General features: G+C 51.4%; 8 protein-coding genes across 8 annotated transcripts; 6 read left to right on the top strand and 2 right to left on the bottom strand.

Annotated features, from left to right (window-relative positions):
- The first annotated feature begins 423 nt into the window (after window positions 1–423).
- M431DRAFT_504072 (hypothetical protein) lies at window positions 424–1,149 on the top strand. Its single transcript, XM_024918405.1, has 2 exons — window positions 424–762; window positions 824–1,149. The coding sequence occupies exons 1-2, from the start codon at window positions 509–511 to the stop codon at window positions 849–851; spliced, it is 282 nt and encodes a 93-aa protein (XP_024778785.1). The 5' UTR covers window positions 424–508; the 3' UTR covers window positions 852–1,149.
- Window positions 1,150–2,265: 1,116 nt separating this feature from the next.
- On the top strand, window positions 2,266–3,012 carry M431DRAFT_1759 (hypothetical protein; the record flags this gene model as incomplete). Its single annotated transcript, XM_024913073.1, has 1 exon — window positions 2,266–3,012. One exon carries the CDS (start codon window positions 2,266–2,268, stop codon window positions 3,010–3,012), a length of 747 nt encoding a protein of 248 aa, XP_024778784.1.
- A 319-nt stretch (window positions 3,013–3,331) lies between these two features.
- On the bottom strand, window positions 3,332–4,283 carry M431DRAFT_478225 (hypothetical protein; the record flags this gene model as incomplete). Its single annotated transcript, XM_024915651.1, has 3 exons — window positions 3,332–3,849; window positions 3,911–3,982; window positions 4,139–4,283. The coding sequence occupies 3 exons, from the start codon at window positions 4,281–4,283 to the stop codon at window positions 3,332–3,334; spliced, it is 735 nt and encodes a 244-aa protein (XP_024778783.1).
- Window positions 4,284–5,502: 1,219 nt separating this feature from the next.
- Window positions 5,503–7,932, top strand: M431DRAFT_504070 (hypothetical protein). The gene is made up of 8 exons (XM_024918404.1): window positions 5,503–5,987; window positions 6,087–6,254; window positions 6,359–6,811; window positions 6,880–6,915; window positions 7,002–7,274; window positions 7,405–7,439; window positions 7,511–7,742; window positions 7,822–7,932. Exons 1-8 carry the CDS (start codon window positions 5,795–5,797, stop codon window positions 7,896–7,898), a joined length of 1,467 nt encoding a protein of 488 aa, XP_024778782.1. The 5' UTR covers window positions 5,503–5,794; the 3' UTR covers window positions 7,899–7,932.
- Window positions 7,933–8,282: 350 nt separating this feature from the next.
- Window positions 8,283–9,531, top strand: M431DRAFT_504067 (hypothetical protein). Its single transcript, XM_024918403.1, has 3 exons — window positions 8,283–8,313; window positions 8,385–8,712; window positions 8,788–9,531. Exons 2-3 carry the CDS (start codon window positions 8,555–8,557, stop codon window positions 9,419–9,421), a joined length of 792 nt encoding a protein of 263 aa, XP_024778781.1. The 5' UTR covers window positions 8,283–8,313; window positions 8,385–8,554; the 3' UTR covers window positions 9,422–9,531.
- A 254-nt stretch (window positions 9,532–9,785) lies between these two features.
- Window positions 9,786–11,388, top strand: M431DRAFT_295164 (hypothetical protein). Its single transcript, XM_024914122.1, has 3 exons — window positions 9,786–10,792; window positions 10,878–10,959; window positions 11,014–11,388. The coding sequence occupies exons 1-3, from the start codon at window positions 10,276–10,278 to the stop codon at window positions 11,108–11,110; spliced, it is 696 nt and encodes a 231-aa protein (XP_024778780.1). The 5' UTR covers window positions 9,786–10,275; the 3' UTR covers window positions 11,111–11,388.
- A 278-nt stretch (window positions 11,389–11,666) lies between these two features.
- M431DRAFT_74201 (hypothetical protein) lies at window positions 11,667–14,389 on the bottom strand (the record flags this gene model as incomplete). Its single annotated transcript, XM_024922206.1, has 3 exons — window positions 11,667–13,499; window positions 13,586–14,161; window positions 14,252–14,389. 3 exons carry the CDS (start codon window positions 14,387–14,389, stop codon window positions 11,667–11,669), a joined length of 2,547 nt encoding a protein of 848 aa, XP_024778779.1.
- Window positions 14,390–18,150: 3,761 nt separating this feature from the next.
- M431DRAFT_73854 (hypothetical protein) lies at window positions 18,151–19,892 on the top strand (the record flags this gene model as incomplete). The annotated part of the gene is made up of 2 exons (XM_024922171.1): window positions 18,151–18,431; window positions 18,497–19,892. The coding sequence occupies 2 exons, from the start codon at window positions 18,151–18,153 to the stop codon at window positions 19,890–19,892; spliced, it is 1,677 nt and encodes a 558-aa protein (XP_024778778.1).
- Window positions 19,893–19,960: the final 68 nt, after the last annotated feature.

Below are 19,960 nucleotides of genomic sequence, written 5' to 3'. Positions count from 1 at the left end.
GAGCTGCCTTTTACTCCACTGGAAGCCGGACCCTCGCCTTTTGGTCCCGCGTTGCCGCTTTCCGCAGCTCTTCGGACGCCTCGGTGGCGATTTGCTGTGCTATGAGTCGATCGATCATAGGGGTGCTTTTTTCCAACAGTCTTGTCCGCTTTGTGCTCCGTGTCCAAGGCGGTGTTTTACATGAATGCGAGCTTTGGTCTTCTGATAGCCCCGCGGAGGCGTCGTCGTGTGGATCGGAACTTGACATCACCGTCTTGCTAGGGACTGAGACATAACGTGATGCTGCTGATCCCTTGCGTTAAGCATACGGTTACTCGTAACGTGGTTGTTTGATGCTAGATCCAAGCACCATCTGTCGTGATTACTCAGTGGATACAATCAAGCAAGATGTCTTGTCTTTCTTCGTGTTTGGTTCAACCTCCTCGGCATTACCGCGCCCTTTGCGCCACTGGGATGCCGTGTTACCACCAGCACAGCCATCCACGATAAATGCAGTCTTTTATCATGCATGTCCGTCTACAAATGGCGAAAGCAGAGCAAAACAAACAAACCAGCTCCCGAGAGCTCAAGGGAACCAGCCCCCGGTTGCCAAGATGAGGTCGTGGAAGCTTGCATGTTGCCATGGGAGCCGAGACCGACGGCCCATGCCACAGCATCTGCGCCCAAAGAACGGCCGAGCCTTGAGAAGATGCGTGCACGCCTGATTCATGTGATATTACACCTCGGTGAAGGAGCGAGGAGTCGCTATATACGGATTACGGAGTAGGTGTATATGCAAAAGCACAAGTAGGATCGCCCGGCGTGGGCTGACGTCTAAATATAGGCAGTGCCTCGCAATTGCTCTACCCTAGACGTCATAATATGGACTGATGTGGAACTGTTATTACGTTGGTTTAACGGACTTTGATGCCTGGAGCAAGCTTGACTCGCGGAATGGGCATAGTTGACATAGTTTTGGTAGCTTGAAGAATTGACGCCTCATTGAATCCTCCGCTCCTCGACTAGCTGCTAAGTCGAGAGACGGCCTTGGGAATTGAGTTTGACGGCCGTGAAGCTCTAAGTGGAATAGAGCTGGATTGGAGCTCACCTCGGAGATTTATCCGAATCATGTGCATTCTTATTTCGTCGATACACTATCCTCTAATGGCAGTTGATGGCAGCCACTATAATGGCATACTACACCATTGGCGACAAATCAAGATGTGTAAAGAAATCTATCCTGATTGGCTAAAAGATGGCAGTCAGCTACTGCATTGCTGCTTTGGACATGATTCAACTCGTCAATAATTTTACTGGGTATGCAGGTCTTAGTACCAAACCCTTGGGATGCTATAGAGTCTATGAAATGATGCATGTCTGATGTGGGCGAATCGGCAGACGCTCCGAGAAATGTTACCGATCAAAGGAGCAAATGCTGTTATGAACTCGTCTTGTTTACAGGCAGGCGAGCTTTGACTGTTCTCGATCGCCCCGTAGTTCATATAATTTTAGGATGCCGATTATCAACTGCCGCCAAAAATAACAAATGTTTTGCTCCTCAATCTTTGTACGGCTAAAATTATAATTGAAAGGGATTCTGCAATGTCCATAATGTGAACACTAGATAGAATAAATATAGAAAAAAGGGAAAGGTTGAACGAAATTACAAAGCAGTTATACACTGGTAGGCAGGCATGTTTTCTTTGTGTTTCTGTAATGCTTTGAAGTGCATTGATCTGATCAGTGTTCTATTTTGAGAGTGCTCAATGCACGGACAAAACGACCTCTTGTTTCTCTAGCTTCTATTTTGAGCTTGCTTTATGCACGGACTGTATGATCTATTGTTTCTCCAAGTGTCATCATAAACCATAGCAATAAGGCTTCAGTTCTCTTGATATCATCTGTAAACAATTTGATTGTGCTTGAGCCGTTCTCAGCACACTTACAAAGGACAAATGATGATACAAAGGCCAATTCATGAACTCAACCATTCCGTAAATACACATTCTATGAACAACACTCAATTATCTTGATGCCAGCATGGGTGCTCACAACTATAAATTATCATGGATGAGCCTCGTTTCAATCCATCTCAATCACTCTCAAGCTTCTACATTTCTACACCCGATCATCACAAGAACCAAATTCAGCTCAAGCACTCTCAAGTTTCTACACTCGACAACGTGATTACAAGCACTAAATCATCTCAACCACTCTCAACCTGACGACGTGATCACAAGGATCAAATTCATCTCAAATCGACTTGCTAACATCTCTTCATTCAAAATGGCTGAGAACAACACCCCCTTCGTCTCTGAGGACTGGCATGAGGAGTTCGACAACCTCAACACCTTCAAGCGGGGTGTAGCATCTACCAGTTCCAGCGTTTACGGTAATGACGATTCCGGCGACGAAGACTCTAGCGATTACGCGAGTGATGACTCTCGCCATGACGACGGCTATGCCAGCGAACACTCCAGCGCCGACGAACTCAACCTCAACGCCTTGGGCATTACTGGTTTGAGCAACAGCGGCCCCAGCAGCAAGTATTCCAGCAGCCGCCCTTCAAGCAGGGACTCCAACTCCGTCGCTGGTTCGGAGATTTCCAACGAACAAGTCCTCGACAATGCGCCTCTCCTAGGAGGTTTCCCATTTCTTCCAGACTTTCCCGAGGAATTTGTCAATCTCTTCAAGATTGTTAACCGCGAATCCGTTCCAGGGGCTCTCAGCGTCGACATGGTGGCAGAACTCGGAATTATTCTCATCTTGCCTCCTCGATTCGTCCGACCAGGCATGATCACCCGACCCTATGATGCCACTCAATCGCCCGGGGAAGGTTTCCGTCTCTCCATGGCCTTCGCTCCTAACGGAAAAATCACCGGAGAATTGGCTGATGCAGCATTTGCCATTGAGATTCATGATGCCGAAAAGTATCAGGGCAGCATCGGTAATGGACGACGCTGGGAGACTGTGAAGCATATGCTCGAGGAGATGCGTGCGTCGCTTTATCCCTCGCGTGAGTCTGATGAGTGACCTTGACGGCCACCGTTTCTCGCTATTTAGAAGCGAGAATGAAGCCACCATTTGCGTTCTTGCTGGCCAAGACGGGAGAGAATGGGCATAGTTTTGGTTTTGGTTTTATTTGTATTGCTTAGTTGTGGACATTTGGTTTTAGTTTTGTTTGTATTGCTTGGTTGTAGAGATTCGTTTGGCTGGCTTGTTGAAAGCCATAGACACACTCGTTATTAATAAACATTCCGGAATGTTTTTGCTTTTAAAAAAATAATAGAACCCTTCCATCTCTTTTCCCCCCGTGATGTCTTCCAATTTGACTGTCCGGTTTTCCACTTGCTCACCACATTCCACGCTTGCCCACTCCTTGCGCCAGTTCCAGCAACAGCCGCATGAGGACATGGATTATCTGCAACAGGATACAAATTCCAACGCTGACACCAGACCAGAAGGTCGGTAGACGATCGTTTTCATCGCACATTTGATGCTTTCCTTGGTCAGCTACATAACTGGCAGTTTCGACCCTTGACTCCATTGTTGGTTCGGCTGGAGCGGCGACGGTGGTGGTGGCTGGATGGGATGCACTTTGGCCAGAAGTAGTGCTCTGAGTAGAATTACGACGACCATCGGTCGTGTATGAAGCGGTGGTGCTCGAAGCGGTGGGATGTTCAGATGGTATAGTGCCGTCTGCAGGATCTTGCGGGGGAGACCACGGAGGGGACGGGGGAGCGCTGTGTTGCATAGGAGGGCGTGAGTAATTGAGACGGGAGTTCCACCAAGTCACTCGTTCATGTCTCGGGCAGAAAAAGCTGGATGGAGGATTGATGGCACAATTGCAATCTCGGAAGTTGCATTTCTCTGTGAGGTTGAAAGAGTTAATGGAGAGGAGGCTATATAGTGACTTGCAACGGAGACTCACCACTGGGGGATACAGGCGTGGATGATGGTTGCTCACAGCATCTTGCATAGGGGGGCGTCGCATACCCCGAGCCTGTTACTATATTAGCATTTTGGAAGGAAATGATTCCCAGTTATATACATGCCTTGATTGTTGGAATTTGCCCGATCCCAATCTGTTGTTGTGTCAGAACCAAGAGTCACTCCATATAAAGCATATCAAAAGGAGGGAAGAAAGAAAACTCATTACGCTTCTCGCAATACTTGTACGTGGTCGTCTCGCCGTTGTGCCTCGTGGACTTGCGTTCTCGGTTGCAATATTCAACTTTGCAAGTCTTGCGTTTTGAGCTGTGACTCTTGGAGCGCCGGCTGCTGGATGAATGTTCGCGGCCCATGATTGAATCCTCGGTATGTAGCGAATAGTTGTACTTGAGCAGTTGCCAGGAAGTATCCCAAAGGAAGATCACCTGATGGAACGATAAGTGAAAACTGATGAAGCTCAAAGGAAACAAAACACTCAAAATTGAGGATTATAGCTGTTGGATTAACCGGATGCTTTTGTCTTGATATATACGCCGCGCCCTCATGGCGATACATGATTCTCTGTGACTTTCATGCCAAGGCCAATTCAACAACCGCGCAAAGTAAAACTTCTCCTTTGCTCCATTCCTCAAGTGAAGTTATATAATGTCTTCATTGCCGAAAGGCAACCTGCAGATGATGCTGATGATATTGCGGGTTGACGAACACGGCAGCCACTTACATGCAGACCGGCGATTTAGACAAGACAGCGCATGGTTTCTGAGCTATTCACCGAATTCGCGATACCGGAAATACCGGAAATGCTAGATACGGTATACCCAGATTGATCTACATCCTGCCAAAAGAAATCGATTCACCTAATCAAGTGGTGCCTATACTTGTCCATGACCTGTTTGTTAACGTCAGGTAATGCCTCCATGCTCACACCCGCCATGCATATAAATGTGAATCTGGTTCATCAGCCACCATCCAAACGCCGCAAAACAGCATACAAAAAACTCAATTCACTTCCCAAAAACAGCCAACGCCTCAATCAATAGCCCTCCCATAGCCGACCCTCCTCAACGGAAACTAGACGGTTGCTCTCCGCCCCCACAAGCCACAACATGCCTCCTCACGTTGAACAGAATAATGAACTTTCAACGGCCACCACATGAGAGAGAATACCAATAGCAACGCTGAATCAGCCAAAAAAAAAAAAACAGCCACCCCCAAACACCCGGAACATGGAGTAATTTAAAAGACACAAACCCAAGAATTCGGGCAAATAAAACGCCCCAAGTGCCCACCCCCGGGTTCCTCTCCGCACCGAGCTAAGCCAAGGATGAAAGAAGAGACATTTTGATCCATTCATTTTTTTTCCCCGCAGCATTTTCTCCATCAAATGATAAGCTGCGTCTAACTTGCATGCGACCACACTTTACCCCGGGGTCACACCATAGATAGGCATAAAGTAATAGGAAATCTCGGGATGGGGGAAATATAGCCTGTTTGCATGGGGGCATGCACTTACTCGTACAGCACGAGTTTTGACTTGCTCGGATGAATTGGGTCGGCGCTCATGTACGTGTATGTAAATGCAGCTCAGCCCCGGATTACGTCAAAACTTGCAGTCGCCTCACCTGGAGACCTGAATCTCACGACTTTTTTTTTCACCGTAGTGTTGAGGGCTTTTATTCTTTATTCTGCATACCTCGTTTGTTTCTCTCTTCGTTCTCATTGTTTCCCGTTCCTATCTGTATATTCCGGTCTCGCCAGCCTGGAATCCCCTCATCATCCGTTCCCGTCGATAGTAGAATCGCCCATGCTCAATCCCAGCTCCTAACAAAATCCCCATGCAAACACTCGCATCCAGCAGCCCATCATGACGCGCCTCGGCACATGGAGGGCCACCTACCTCGTCGCCCTGTCATGTGTCGGCTCCTTTCTCTTCGCCTACGACACGGGCATCGTGGGCGGCGTCCTGACGCTACAGTCCTTCCAGCGAGACATGGGCTTCAGCGACGGCGAGCAGGAGAATGTCGCCTCACTGTCGGCCAGTCTGCTGCAGGCGGGAGGTACGTATATAAATATATATGTATATATCTTGGGCCGAAGCCGAGTCTGCCTAATTGATACGAGTTCTGGGTTCTAATTGGGGGTTCTGAATCTTGTAGCCTTCTTCTCGTGCCTGTTCGTCTGGCCGTTTACCGCGCACTACGGCCGAAGATGGGCTCTGGCGGTGGCATCGCTCATTTTCAACATTGGCGCCGTGCTGCAGCTCTTCTACCAGCAAGGAATCGCGACCTGGTACGCCGGGCGTACGATATCCGGCATTGGCGCAGGTACATACAACTCATACACCCATACACACACACTTACATGGCCGATTACAATCACTCCGAGACTAAAACTTAACTGACTGAATTACAATTCCTCCCAAAAACAGGCGTCGCAACCGTCATCATCCCCATGTACTCGGCCGAAATGGCCCCCAAGGAAATCCGCGGCCAGCTCGGCAGCCTCTTCCAGTTCTTCTTCACCCTGGGCGTCGCCGTCAGCTACTGGGTCGACTACGGCGCCGCGCAGCACATCGAGCCGTCGACGGCGCAGTGGCGCATCCCCGTGGCCCTGCAGCTGGTGCCCGGCGGCATCCTGGGCCTGGGCATGCTTTTGACCAAGGAGAGCACGCGGTGGCTGGCGCAGCACGACCGGCACGAGGAGGCGCTGCAGTCGCTGATCTGGGTGCGAGGCGGCGACAGTGTTGAAGTGCGGATGGAGTTTCATGAGATTGTGGCGGGCATTGAGGAGGAGGAGAGGCAGACGGCTGGCGTTACGTGGAGGGAGTATTGGCTACCGGCGAACCGATATCGCATTTTCCTGGCCGTAACTCTCCAGATTGGTAGGATCCTGCTTTGCTGTGTGAAGGTTTGCATTGATAAGTTCCAACATGCTGACCTTGGAGAATAGGCGCCCAGATAACGGGAAACACTTCCCTGGCATACTGTACGAACGAGCCCCAATCTCATCTGATATCGTCTCTCATCCCATCTACACCATTTGCTAACACTCTCAACCCCCCTCGCACATAGTCTCTCCTCAAGTCTTCCAAGCCGTCGGCGCCGGCCAAAACGCCCTGCTCCTCAGCGGTTTCTTCGGCGTGTGCAAGGTCGTCAGCTGCGCCTTCTTCCTGCTCTTCCTCGTCGAGCGCATCGGCCGCCGCTGGTCCCTGCTGGCCGGCTCATTCCTCATGGGCATGTACATGTTCATCATCAGCGTGCTCACGCAGCGGTATCCGCCCATGGGTAATGGGACGTTGACGCCGCCGGCCATTGCGTCGATTTCGATGATTTTCCTGGAAGCGAGTGAGTGGTTTTTTCCCCTCCCTTTGTTCTTGTTTATATGATGCGGTGTGGGATGCCGTCAGATGATGGCTGCGTGTAAGTCAAAAAGTCGGAACATCCAAAGTTGCTAACATGGAAACGCAATGCACAGTGACGTTTAACATATCGTGGGGTCCCATCCCATGGGTAAGTCTTCCATGGAATATCTCTTCCAGCCCCGCTTCGGTCAGATTTCCATTCGCTAATCAGAGATGCAGCTGTATATGAGCGAAATCTTCCCGACAAGAGTCCGCGAAGGAGGCATCGCCGTCGGCGCAGCAACGCAATGGCTGTTTGGCTTCACGCTGTCCCAAGTGACGCCCGCCGCCGTCAACAATCTCCGATGGAAAGCCTTTCTCATGTTCTGCTGCTTCAACTGGGCGCTGGTGCTGTACACCTGGTTCTTCATCAAAGAGACAAAAGGCCTGTCTCTGGAAGAAATGGACATCTGTGAGTTACCCAAACCTACAACAACCCAAACTAATAACCTCAAAACGTGCATCGTTAGCTAATCGGGAAATTAAAAAAGTGTTTAATGCACGACGCACACCGATTAGTGTGCTGGCGTATCGCCATGATGATAAATCGTCAGATGACGACGTGTGATTGGCCGCCTGAGTTCTGGATGGCCTTTTTTTTTCTGACTCTGCATGCCTTCTTTATTCTTGAGCAAATCGGGGGGCTGCATGGACTTTGGCTATACGATGATTGATCCCTTTGTAAGCGGCTTGAGATGATGAATAATATTAGTTTTGGTCCAATTCGGCCTTTCGGCCTTTGCCGAGAGCGACCGGCGGTGCTAAATCCAAACCCAACTCTGAGCTAGCTCTTGACTGAACCCCGAAACCGAGATGTTGATACGTAGCTTCACATATTCTTTGCAGTTCTTTTCCTCCTCCCATGTCGTGCATCTTGCGAACCTGCTAGCCTGATACATCTCACCGGGAAATATCATTGATGAAAGCGTCGCTGGTTTCGCTGTCCGGTTGTCGCCTCTCCGGGCCGCTCTACCGCAGCCGAGGTGGGTAATGAATGCCCCCTTCATCACAAATTGGACGTCATAGGGCTGGTCTAAGAGGAAACATGTATTAGTTGCTGCGCATATATACTCAAAAGGAGTGCAGCCCAGTCGAGCTGTATCAAATCGACTTCAGCCGGTTCTGGGGTCTTATAGGCGGCAGTTGAGCTCAAAAGCGTTCACAGGCTGTAGTCGCCACCTCTCGACCACCGTTAATACAGGGCAAACTCCATCAAAAGACAACATGTCTTGCGTCTCACTCATCCTGACACCGGACGTGCTTCTGAGCGTTCGGGAGTTCTGGTTCGAGCACCTGGCAGGTCCAGATGGCCTCGTCATGCCCAGCACAGAGGAGAACAAGAGATGGTTCTTTGGCGGATCAGAGTTTGACAAGCTATGCGTGTAAGTCATCGCCATCTTACCATCCTATTTTCTTCACATCTCAAGCTGACCTTGATACTCGTCATCTCCGTAAAGTGAGCGCTTCGCTCCTACTCTAGAAGCCATCCGCAAGGAGGGCATCAAATCAGGCCACGACATCATCTACGCCCTGCAACCCAGAGACGCCCACGACTGGCTCAGCCTGGTGCTTCTACTAGACCAGATCCCGCGCAACTGCTACCGTGGCGAGAGCTCGGCCGTCGTCTTCAACTATTACGACAGCATGGCCCGCGACATCGCGCTGGAGGCGATTCAGCGCGGCATCCCCGACGAATGGCCCGAGATTCGCTGGCGGTTCGCCTGCCGCGGCTGGTTCTACGTGCCGCTGATGCACTCGGAGGACGTCGATCTGCACGAGCTGGCGGTGCAAAAGTATCAGGCGTTTGCCCGCGACGTCGAGAGCCTGCTGCTACCCGACGCCAACTCCAATATCAACGGCGACGAGTCCGATGTCGCTCACGAGTACCGGATCACGGCGCAGCGAGTGATGCAGGCGAACCCCAAGGTGGCCAAGGAGTATGGCCAGCTGAACTTGAACTTTGAGAAGAGGCACTGGGCCATCATCAAGCGGTTTGGACGGTACCCGCACCGGAATCTGGTCCTGGGGCGGGAGACGACGGACGAAGAGCGCGAGTATCTGGAGAATGGGGGAGACACGTTTGGAGGGTGATTGAAGATTTGATGCTGCATGATGATGATCACATGATATCGTGTATACTTGTACATACCTACCTACTCCGTACTCGTACAATGTCTTGGACAGAATCTCAACTATACGCACTAGATCCTCGTGTCAGCGTATTGCGTATTGTATTGTAATATTTTAAAAACAAAACTCAATTCAATTCAAACTCATCTCATCTCATCTCAAATCATCACAATCAATCACACATGCACCGCCCAGAGCGTAACTCAGCCTCTCCCGCCATCAGCACCAAATATTGTCCCGACGCGCCACGGCCTCCGGAGCAACTTGGCCGCTGAAGAATCGGGCAATTTTCCTCCCATCATTCCCATCTTTAAAGCCTCGGCACCCACTGGTCACACTTCTCGTCACCCAAAAACACACTGATTTGGAGAACCCAATAAGGCTCTAGCCTCAATCTGCCTGCCTCCAATTTCGGGTTGGGCTGTCAAATCGATTCAATCCCAATTTTCTTTAGCACAAAGCTCGCCATTCGCTGTGATTCGCCCAGCGCAGTCCCCTTGTTGCATCGCTGTCCTCTTTCTCACACCTTGTACAGTACACACAAAACCTCACACACAAAACACCCAATTTCCGAATCCTTCTCTCTTTTCCTTTCTTTGCTTTCTCGCGTTTGGGCTTGTTGTCGTGTTTTTGTGTTTTGTTCAATTGGGCATCCCCACGCTAAATCTCGGGAAACCCGCCGCTTATTTTTGCCCCTCCCCCTCAATTCCCACCCAATTTCTCATCTCATCCTCATAAAACTTCGTGATACTCACGTAAACAAACCAAACCAAACCACCAAAAAAGAAACAAACCCATTAAACCTCCCCCCAAAAATGGTCACCACACGCGCCGCCTCCTCTCGCGCCGCCAGCGTCGAGCCCACCGCCTTCGTCCCCGCAACCCCCTCCGCCAAACGCTCCTCCAAAACATCCGCCACCAAGTCCTCCAAATCATCCGCCTTCACCCACGTTCCCACAACCGCCACCCTCGCCTGGCTCGCCATCTCCCTGCCCCTCGTCATCTGGGACACCGGCTACGTCCTTCTCCGCCCGCTGTCCATGCCCGGCGGCTCCCTCCACTGGCCCATCTGGGCGCCCTACAAGCTCTACGGCGAGGTCGATCACATCTACGGCTTCAAGGCCTTCAACGCCGGAAACGGCTTCACCAGCGCCCAGGGCTTCCTCAATGCCGTCGAGACCCTGCTTTACCTCTGGTACTTTGCCGCCTGGTTCTTCTCCGGCAAGCGCTCCTCTGCTGGAATCAAGGTCTTGAGCGGGAGGGCTGGTGCCTGGGCTACTCTCATTGGCTTCAGCGCCGCTGTCATGACGCTTAGCAAGACGGTTCTGTATTGTAAGTATTTTCGAGATACCCCGTAAATAAAATAAAAACAGATAGAAAAACTCAAAATGATGTAAATCAAACTAACGGCAGACAGGGCTAAATGAGTACTACAGTGGCTTCGACAACATCGGCCACAACCCCCTTCAGGATCTCATCCTGCTCTGGATCATCCCCAAGTATGTTCAAACTCTCCAATTCATTCGTGAAACCCACTAACTCGTTTAAAAAAGCGGTGCTTGGCTCGTTGGCCCGACCTACATGATCTGGTCCATCGGCAGCGACCTGGTCAGCGGCCTTGACCCCGCCTCACGCTCAAAGAGCGAGTAAATGCATGTATTAAAACACTGTTTCAAAATATCTTGGCCATGGCACGGCATGACATGGCATGTGCTCTCAGTCTTGTAACGCGGTTAATGGGGGACATGATTGGTAACAGAGGAACGTGTATGTATATGTATATATATGAGTCTGTATGTATACCCGCAATGCGACGAATACGAAGAAATGACCTCGGCTTGCATCGACACTTCAAATAACTCTCGTAGTAAAAAAATAATTCAACTTCAAGTCTAAGAGGCAATGCGCGCTCTTTTGTAACCCGATTTTGTACCATATCCCAGGACTTGGAAACAGAAAAAGGAATGTCCAATACAAAATGAATGACAGCCAGAGAAAATGGTATCGTAAGCGTGTCAGCCGACACTGGGTATCAACCAAAATATGCAACAAACATAAGAAAAGAAAAAAAAAGCAAAAGAGAGAATAAATACCAAAAGTTGCTTTTCCACCATTGAAGAAATCATTTCCTGCTTCTTTTCCTTCTCCCCCTGCCCAAGTTCACATCATCTCATTATTCCCAATCATATGGATGCATGTATGTGGGCTAACTCATATCAGTAAGTCCTCCCAAATCAGAATATTGTGCCCAGGCGTCGTTCATATTAGCTTCAGCCTCTGTCTCAGTCCCGTCCATAAAGGCTAGCATTATGGACCAATCATCGGAATCCCTCCGGCTGGGAGTCCACGTTTCTTCGCTGATGCTGTTTTCACGAATGCGGACGGAAATGTTCTTGGCTTCAAACCCAAAATTCTTCCGTCGAAGGTCTCCGAGCATCGTGTAGCGTCGTTGCAGGGCGGTTGGCGCCGGCGCCGACCGCGCGGGCTCTAAACTTCTTCGTTTTCTCTTGACGTCTTCTTTCCTGTCAACCGCTCCTGAGTAGCTGTGGAGCCCCGCCGCTAAGCTCCCCAGTTCGCCGGAAATGGCGCTGGCTGATGCCGAACGCGGCAGATCCAGTCTTACCGGGGCCTTGTCTTGTGGACCCCAGCGGGCGAGCATCATCTCAAGCTCCAGGGCGGCGTCCGTCGTGGGCGTCGTAGGACTGGACAGCGCGCTCGTGGAAAGCGTATCAATCGTGCTGCTCATGCTCTCGGGCACTGACGAGGCAGTGGTGCTCGAGCTCGAGTTCGATTGAGACGACGCTGTCGAATCGCTCCGGCCCGCCAGTGCGCCCTTCATCATCAGCCCCTCATCCTCCGGCTCTACCGTGACTGCTTGTGTCCCGTTCCCATAGCCTTGTACGACAATCTCGTGGTACAATGGCTTCGCCGGCGCCGGCGGCGTCGACGGCTGTGATGCCGACATGGAGCTCCTCCTGAATTTCCTTAGCGACCTGCGGATGGTTGAATTGCGCCTCAGGCAGTTGGAAAGAGAGCTCGATCGAGAAAGGGTTGCAGGAGACGAGCTGTCCGACAGAGTCGACATGGATGGATTGCGGCTCTTGTTGTGCGTCAATGCGAAGTAGTCAATATCGGGCTTGATCTCTATCCTTTCCACCGGAGTTTCCTGTATCTTGGTGGCCCGCTTGGTCACGAGGTCGTCATCGGCCACAATGTCTGTCTGGATCCGCAGGGGTTTCTTCGTCTCGTGAGATGCTGATGACCATGGAGGGGTGCCATTCATCGAGACCGTGAGGTGGTAAGACGTCTCCTCGCCCCGCACCTCTGCCGGTTTTCGTGTTGCACCGCGTAGGACTTGGTGGACTGCATAAACCAGGATCCATCGCACCTTACGAGCCTCCAGCAGTGAAATCTTCTCGCTCTTGTCGGCCTTGCTGGGAGAAAGAATGGCATCCTCTTCAAATCTGCGGTATGCCTGTACGAGGTCGTTCTTGAAACACTTTTCTGTCCAGTTGGATGCCGTGATTAAAGCCGCAATCGTGACTAACCGCTGTCCAGGGATGACCTTTTCAACAAATGGAAGCTTTGAGAGGCGACGGAGCCCATCATTAGGAACCTCAAGCTGAGGCAGCTGAGGCAGGGGATGCTGCAAGGGCTCGAATTTGTTGTTTTCGTTGAATGTCTGGACAAGCTGCTCAGTACAGATGCCGCCGACCGCCGTTGATGGTATGATATCCGATGCAGTATAGCTGTTATCCACAAGAAGCTCATATAGGGCATCAAAATCCTCTGCCATTATGCTGAGTACATCTGCGTTGAACGTCTTGGGAGGATAGTAGCCGAACTTGGCTGAGTAAAAGGACAGCAGAAAGCTTCGGAACCTCTCGAGGTGGGCGCGGGTCCCGACTGGAATTCCCAGATTCGTTTCCGATAATTCTTCGTCGAGGAAGCTCCTCAGTCTATTGGATGTCTGCTGCAGCATTGCGTTCATTTCCAAGCGTGCCCTGCGGACAAGTGTTCGCGATACCGCACTGATAAGCTGTCACATGAGACAAAATCAGTGCCTAGTTCGCAAGAGAAATAATGCATCAGAAAGAAAAAAAAAACGACGGGATTATTCCCTACCTGGTACTCTGAAGTGTAAAACAAGCGGTCATGCATGCCAACGCAATGAGCAAAGGCCTGTTTATACAAGTCATTCAGCTGAAATGTTTCTGCCAGGTAAAGGGCCGCGGTGGCGTGGACAGGTATCTCAGCCATGTCGAGGTACTGCGTGTGGCGCATATACTTGAGCAAATCATCCACGTTGCTTTCCGGAGAGGACCTGAACTCGCGCATGGAGCGAAGGAGTGTGACGAGTGCGCTTCCCAGATTTTCGCCGACGATTGGCCTCCCTAGAACCCACGCAAAAAGATTTCTGAAAGCCAGATGATAGCGCTGTGCCTGCTTTTCGGTGGCATGAGGGGGGGCCGGAATATACAGCTCAGCCGTCGACCTAGGATGCAGCTGATCCCATCTCTCAATCTCCTGCGCCGTCCTGGATGCAAGACCCTCCAGTACCAGGAACTTTTCGAGGAGTGGAAGGCATCCCGCTAACAGCAGAGCCGCAAAGGGCAGCTTGAAAGACGGCCCGCGCTTTGAATCACCCTTGGCATAAAGGTGGACAAGGCAGTTGCCGTTGCGCTCCCAAATCTCGGGATCCTATAGCAATGCAATGCCACACCGGTTAGACTGCTGTTAACACGCCATTGGCGCAGGGACAGGCGTTTCCATTGGGCCAATGCGACTCACTCTTCGTAGCTCGTCCCAGTCCCTACACGTTTTGCTGGCACCATCCCAACGCTTGAGCGGCACCGGCTTGCCATCCTCTCCAATCGAAAGGCCGCGAGCCCTGCGGACGCTGCTTGATCGTGCTCTCGGGCCGGCCATCAGAGGCGGGAAAGACGTTGGGGAGTGGAGTTGATGCTGCCCGCAAAAGACGGACGGTTGTTGGTGTGCGGGCTGTGGACGAGACAGGCCCCAGGTTGTTATATATGGTGGTGTGAGTTTATACCTTGGATATGGAATATGTATAGTATCAGCATGCAGGCTGAAGCATCCACAGATAAAAAAAAGTCTAAACCTCTTTCCCACTCCCTCACACCATCCCCAGCTCCAGTCGTCGGCAGGTGAAAGGCAAATCACAGGCACGTTGAGTCGATCTCCAGCTCTCAGAGGCAAAAAGGGCAGCCCGAGACGTCACAGGCTAGTGATGGTGAGCCCGCTCTCGTGTTCCCCGGCCGTGTAACTTGGCGTGTGGTTCCTGCAAGGCTTGGAGCTTGTGAAGCTTGCTCAACGCCCGCCGAGTCGATGGCGGTATCACGAGGATTGGCAGTCGAATGCAGCCATGAGATGAATCACTCGACAGCCACCATGTTGCAGGGCTGGCCTCTCATACGAACCGAGACGAGTGGAGAGGGACGGCGAGACGCAAAGTATAAAGTAACTTGGAACAGAAAGATTAAGGGAGAACGAGGAGAGACGACGTTTCCGTGTTGCTGCTTGCTCTTGCGTCGGGTGCCGAAAAGGCAATTGCTTAGCAGCTCTTAGCTTGGCCTAGCTCCCCCCAGCTGGCGCAGTGCAATTTTCCTTTTCCCCTAGCAGCACGCCGCAAATGCCTTGGCCAGTGGCCATTGTGCAAGGATGCGGCCCCTGTATTCTAGCCCCGAGAGATGGTGCTAGCTGCTCTAGGGCACTAGCAGTTAGCGCGGCACCAGGCCAGCGATTGCATCAATCAAGGCACCAGCACCCAACATGGACATGCAATTGACTCCAAAGTCCCATCCGAGGCAGCATGTACCCCACTGCAGCAAGCGCCGCGAAATAGTACATCCATGGATATGGATCCATGCTATCGCCATTTGATGTCTCATCGTGATCGCGGCATCCATCAGCACTCGTATCTCGACATTTCGAGGACAAGCAGCAGCGTACTGTACAGCTCGTAGCACGGAAGCACGGAGCATACCCAAGGGCTGGTACCACGGAATATGCACATGTATGCAGAAGCAGCAGCAGCAGAAGCAGGGATGACATCGTCTTCATCAGCACACGCTGCTTTGGGCAAATGGCCAACCATGTCTCATCCAAGCGTTCATCGCTTGCAGGGATGTGCCAGCCGCTCACTGGCTCTGCAGCAAGCACGAGGCGGTGGTGAGCTGGCACAGAGTCGAGTCCCAGCATCCGATCCTTGTTTGCATGATTCGCTCCACCTCAGCATCAGCCGTGAAGAAAAAAAAAAAAAGGCCCGTAGACTTGGGTAGTGCTACATTGCAGCAAGCAAGTGTTCGGCACATGTTGGGGTCGCTTTCTGCTCTCGTCTTGGCTGCTGAGGCCAAGCTCCGGATGCATATCAAGGCCGCGACCGGCCAGTCTGACCACGATAAACTAGATACTATCTTTCTGTCTGCCTTGGTCTGGGTCCCGCCACGCAGTGCACACTCGGTGCATACTGTGGCAGAGAGTCCGGCCAGTCAAGACCAGCGACGCAGAGAGATGGCTGAACCAGGATCCTGCTGTGAGCTGGGCTTTCACAAGTCAACGGAGATGCATCCACGTCACTCCCTCTCGCATAGACTATTGCCAAGCTGAGCTTCTTGTCAACAGCTCCAGATCCAATCGCAGAGGCGCAAAAGTCCGCGGGCTTGCCGAGCTCTGCTTGTTACATGTCTCGTTTCCTCTTCAAGTGCAGAGCCCGAGTATTAGCCCACATTCATGCGGTGTGTTCCTGGTGCTGCATCGTGTCGTCAACTATTTTATCCTGCCTCTTCCTTTTTTTCTTCGGCGAAGCGAAGCATGGCGAAATCTCTTTCCGTCTCCCGTCAAGAGGCGTCCGGGAGTGGACCGAAAAAAAAGTGACGAGTATCATCATGCCATCCGGGCTCTGCCCTCAAGCCTGGTAATCGAGCAAGGATCCGCGATGTCCACTCCACTTCGGCGGCACTGGCGGACTGTGGGCTGCGGCCATCTCAGATCCGATGCGCCAAAGCTCGCCCGACGTCGTGCGGACATCATTGACTTCCATTATTGCGTTACCTGCATCTAGCCCCCAAAAAAGAGCGCAACTCCCTTGCAGACTGTTGGCCGAAACCAGCATGGCATGATGCGATTTGTGCCGACGAGAGAAAAATAAGGCTTTGTTCCCCTCCTCCCTTCTCCCCAGATGGTCTCACAGCATATGAGACTCTGTCGCATTCTGCTAGCGGTTAGCCCTTGTTTTGCTTTTTTTTTTTGCGACTTGCTTGAATTCTCTTTTTATCTCAAGTATCCACATGTTGTAGCATCGCGCCGCTTAAGCGTTCAACAAGAGACAACTTCCCTGCAAGCCTCCTCGGTAAAATCAAGACTGTGCAGATTCCGAAATCGCCTTTTTCCGATCTCGTTTATCAGCCTTACGTACGCTCGTAAACATCGATTTTGCGTGCTCACTCAGCCAGCTGAAGGAAAAGGTTAAATACGAGCCACTGTTCCTGATTACTTCTGGCTTCCCGTGCTTCTCCTCTTTGGTTCCTGGCCTGGCCAAAGTAGAGCGGTAGTACTGTACTGCGATCACTGCGAGTGACGCCTCCCCCAGAGACAACTATCCAGCCTCTCCGCGTACATCCCCAAAAGGAGAAATGTCGTAGAGCTTTCTGTTTGAGAATGAGGAGCAACTCGCTACTTTGGAATATCCTTTCGCGAGATGAGACATGTAAGGACACGTCGACCTCACCGACAAGACAAAACCCGGCGGTATGGCATGTTAAGACACAGTCCAGTAGAATTGCCCAACCATGGCCAACGGAGGACAGCGCACTTCACAGTGTTAGTGCCATCTCGCATTGTAGCTCGGAACCCTAAGGCTTCGTATGAAACAATGCTTTGAGGCTGCCTTCATTAGCTGCGTAGCAAGCTTGTCAAAGTGCATTAGCACTAGCTCTGTTGCTCATAGTACATGTCGGAGCGTTTGCGTCCAGTACCGACTGTGCTTGCGTGGCCGATGACATGAAAAGGGGTTCTCATTCTGATAAGCCTAGCGGAAATTGTCGCCCAGCTTACACGAGATGAAAGTCAAGAGCTGACAGTTGACAGCTTCAGCTGCAGCGATCACAATATATTGAGGTGGGGGTATAAGGCAGACTTCGAAGAGCTTTCAAGGTTGACAAATCCACATACTAAGGCACTGGTGAAACTGGCGTGTTTTTGAAAGCGGTGCAAATATCAAACGAAAACGGCCAGCTCATCGTCGTAGCGTCTCGATACTTCAGAGAAGACACCGCAGATCCGCCACCACCGGGCTTCAACATACACCCGCAAGCCGGGAGCTGCTGCTTGTCATGTAAGCGTCATTCCAATATATCGATCGCCCGTTGTGAGAGCTTTGGCCAGGATGATCATCCAGAATCCGGGGCACATCTGTGAAAGACAAAGCGGGGAACAAATACGAGGTACGGAGTACATGGAGTCGTAGGCCAGTTACATAAGCCACCTAGTTGATAAGCTCGGGCGATCTGATAACTTGGCGCCATCACGTGAAGGTAGAGCTCCCTTACCGAGCTCACCTTGAATCAAAGCTCCTCACCGAGACTTCGTGATGAAACCCAGCGGACGATATCCACCTGCGTTTTCACTCATACCAACCACGCACGCGCCAACAGACATGTGACGTGAAGATGTCGCCTTCGACCCCGTACACGTATATACAATGCCCTTGCTCGGATCAGACTGTTTCCGGTCCAGGAGGTGCGCTTTCAGATCCTGAGGAGAACGAAGCATTCGATCCAAAAGCCCCGCGGTCGAACTACAGCTTATACCCTCTCGAATACCTCCTCTACTGCGAAGACTGTCAGCAGATCCGCTGTCCGCGATGCGTGACAGAAGAGTCGGTGACATATTATTGCCCCAATTGCCTGTTTGAGGTGCCTAGCAGTAACCTGCGCAGCGAGGGCAACAGGTAATGAGCCCCCCTTTCACATCACACGTATTTGTAATTGTCAAGTCTAATCACTGCTGGGCCAGATGTACGAGGAGCTGTTACCAGTGTCCGGTCTGTATTGGCCCCCTCCAAGTTGGAGCTATCCAACCTACCACGGATGCGAATCTTCTCCCGACACAGTATCAAACCAACCCCACCGGCGGCCCGTATGCGCTCTTCTGTCAATATTGCAACTGGACATCAACTGAGATCGGCATTGAGTTCGACCGGCCCAGCGGAATATATAATCAACTCTCCAAAGTGAACAACGGAGGCCAACCCAAGCTCACCTTAAGAGATGTAAAAGATAGGCGGAAAGACAACCCGGACGAACCGCCTGTGCCTGACGACCAAGTTGATGCAGACTTGCAATTTGCCAACCTGAAGGCATTTTATCAGACACAGTTATCAGAATCCAACACGTCAATACGCGGGCTTCCGTTGCATGATGGATTGGGTTTCTCGTCCCCTGCCGCTCTGACTCGCATCATGTCCTTATATACTGGCCGTGGTCATCAGGGTCGTTTGCAGCAAGGACCGGCAGATATCATGCGTGAGGCACTCGGCACCAACGACGGTCTCAAAATTGCGAATCTGGACGAGTCGAAAGATATAAAGAAGCTCATTGACGGAGGATGGGGCGTCACTGCGTCACTTGAACAGCGAAGCGAGCAGCCCACAGAGCCTGCACGATTCGAGGACGAGCTTCGGCCAATTGCATATCTTCTCCGCAGCAAGCGATCAAAACGATGTCCTTCTTGTCGCCACATTATATCCAAACCAGAGGCGAAAGTGGTGTCTACGAGATTCAAAATCCGCCTCGTTGCCAAGTCATATATACCAACAATCACGATTCGGCCGCTCAATCCCACAGCTACGCCTGTGCCGGTAACATATAGGCCCATGGTCCAGGAAGAAGCACCACTCAAGCCGCATCAAGCATATCATTTCGTTGTCACCTTTAAGAATCCTCTTTTTGACAATATCAAGGTCACCTTGGCCTCACCACCTAAAACCCCAGGTCGCTTCTCCAGTAGAGTTACCGTGCTGTGTCCGCAATTTGAGGTTGACGCCAACACTGACATGTGGGATGATGCCCTCAAGGATGACGAAAAGGACCGAAGTCGAAAGGCAGACGAGGGCCCCGAGGTGGGCAAGATTTGGGAGAAGGGGCGAAACTGGGTGAGCATCGTGCTGGAGGTTATCCCGGCATCTTTGCGGATCGATCAGTTAGAAAAGAAGGGCAACGACAACATCGACACCACCCCGCTCAAAAAGGGCGAAGACCTGCTTGAGATCCCCATGTTTGTTCGCATGGAGTGGGAGTCTGAAACGCAGGCCGACATGGACGGACCACCGAGCAAGGACAAGGAAACGAGAGAGAAGCGAGAACTGGCATACTGGTGCGTGCTCGGCGTTGGGCGCATCGGTCATGATTGAATAGTGGGACATTTACAGCGATAGATACCCCAGATAGATGATCAAAAGAGACAAAAGACAAAAGCATT

The sequence above is a fragment of the Trichoderma harzianum genome (genome assembly GCF_003025095.1).
Source record: "Trichoderma harzianum CBS 226.95 unplaced genomic scaffold M431scaffold_2, whole genome shotgun sequence".
Lineage (NCBI taxonomy): Eukaryota > Fungi > Ascomycota > Sordariomycetes > Hypocreales > Hypocreaceae > Trichoderma > Trichoderma harzianum.
This window is presented reverse-complemented; position numbering and strand designations above follow the sequence as displayed.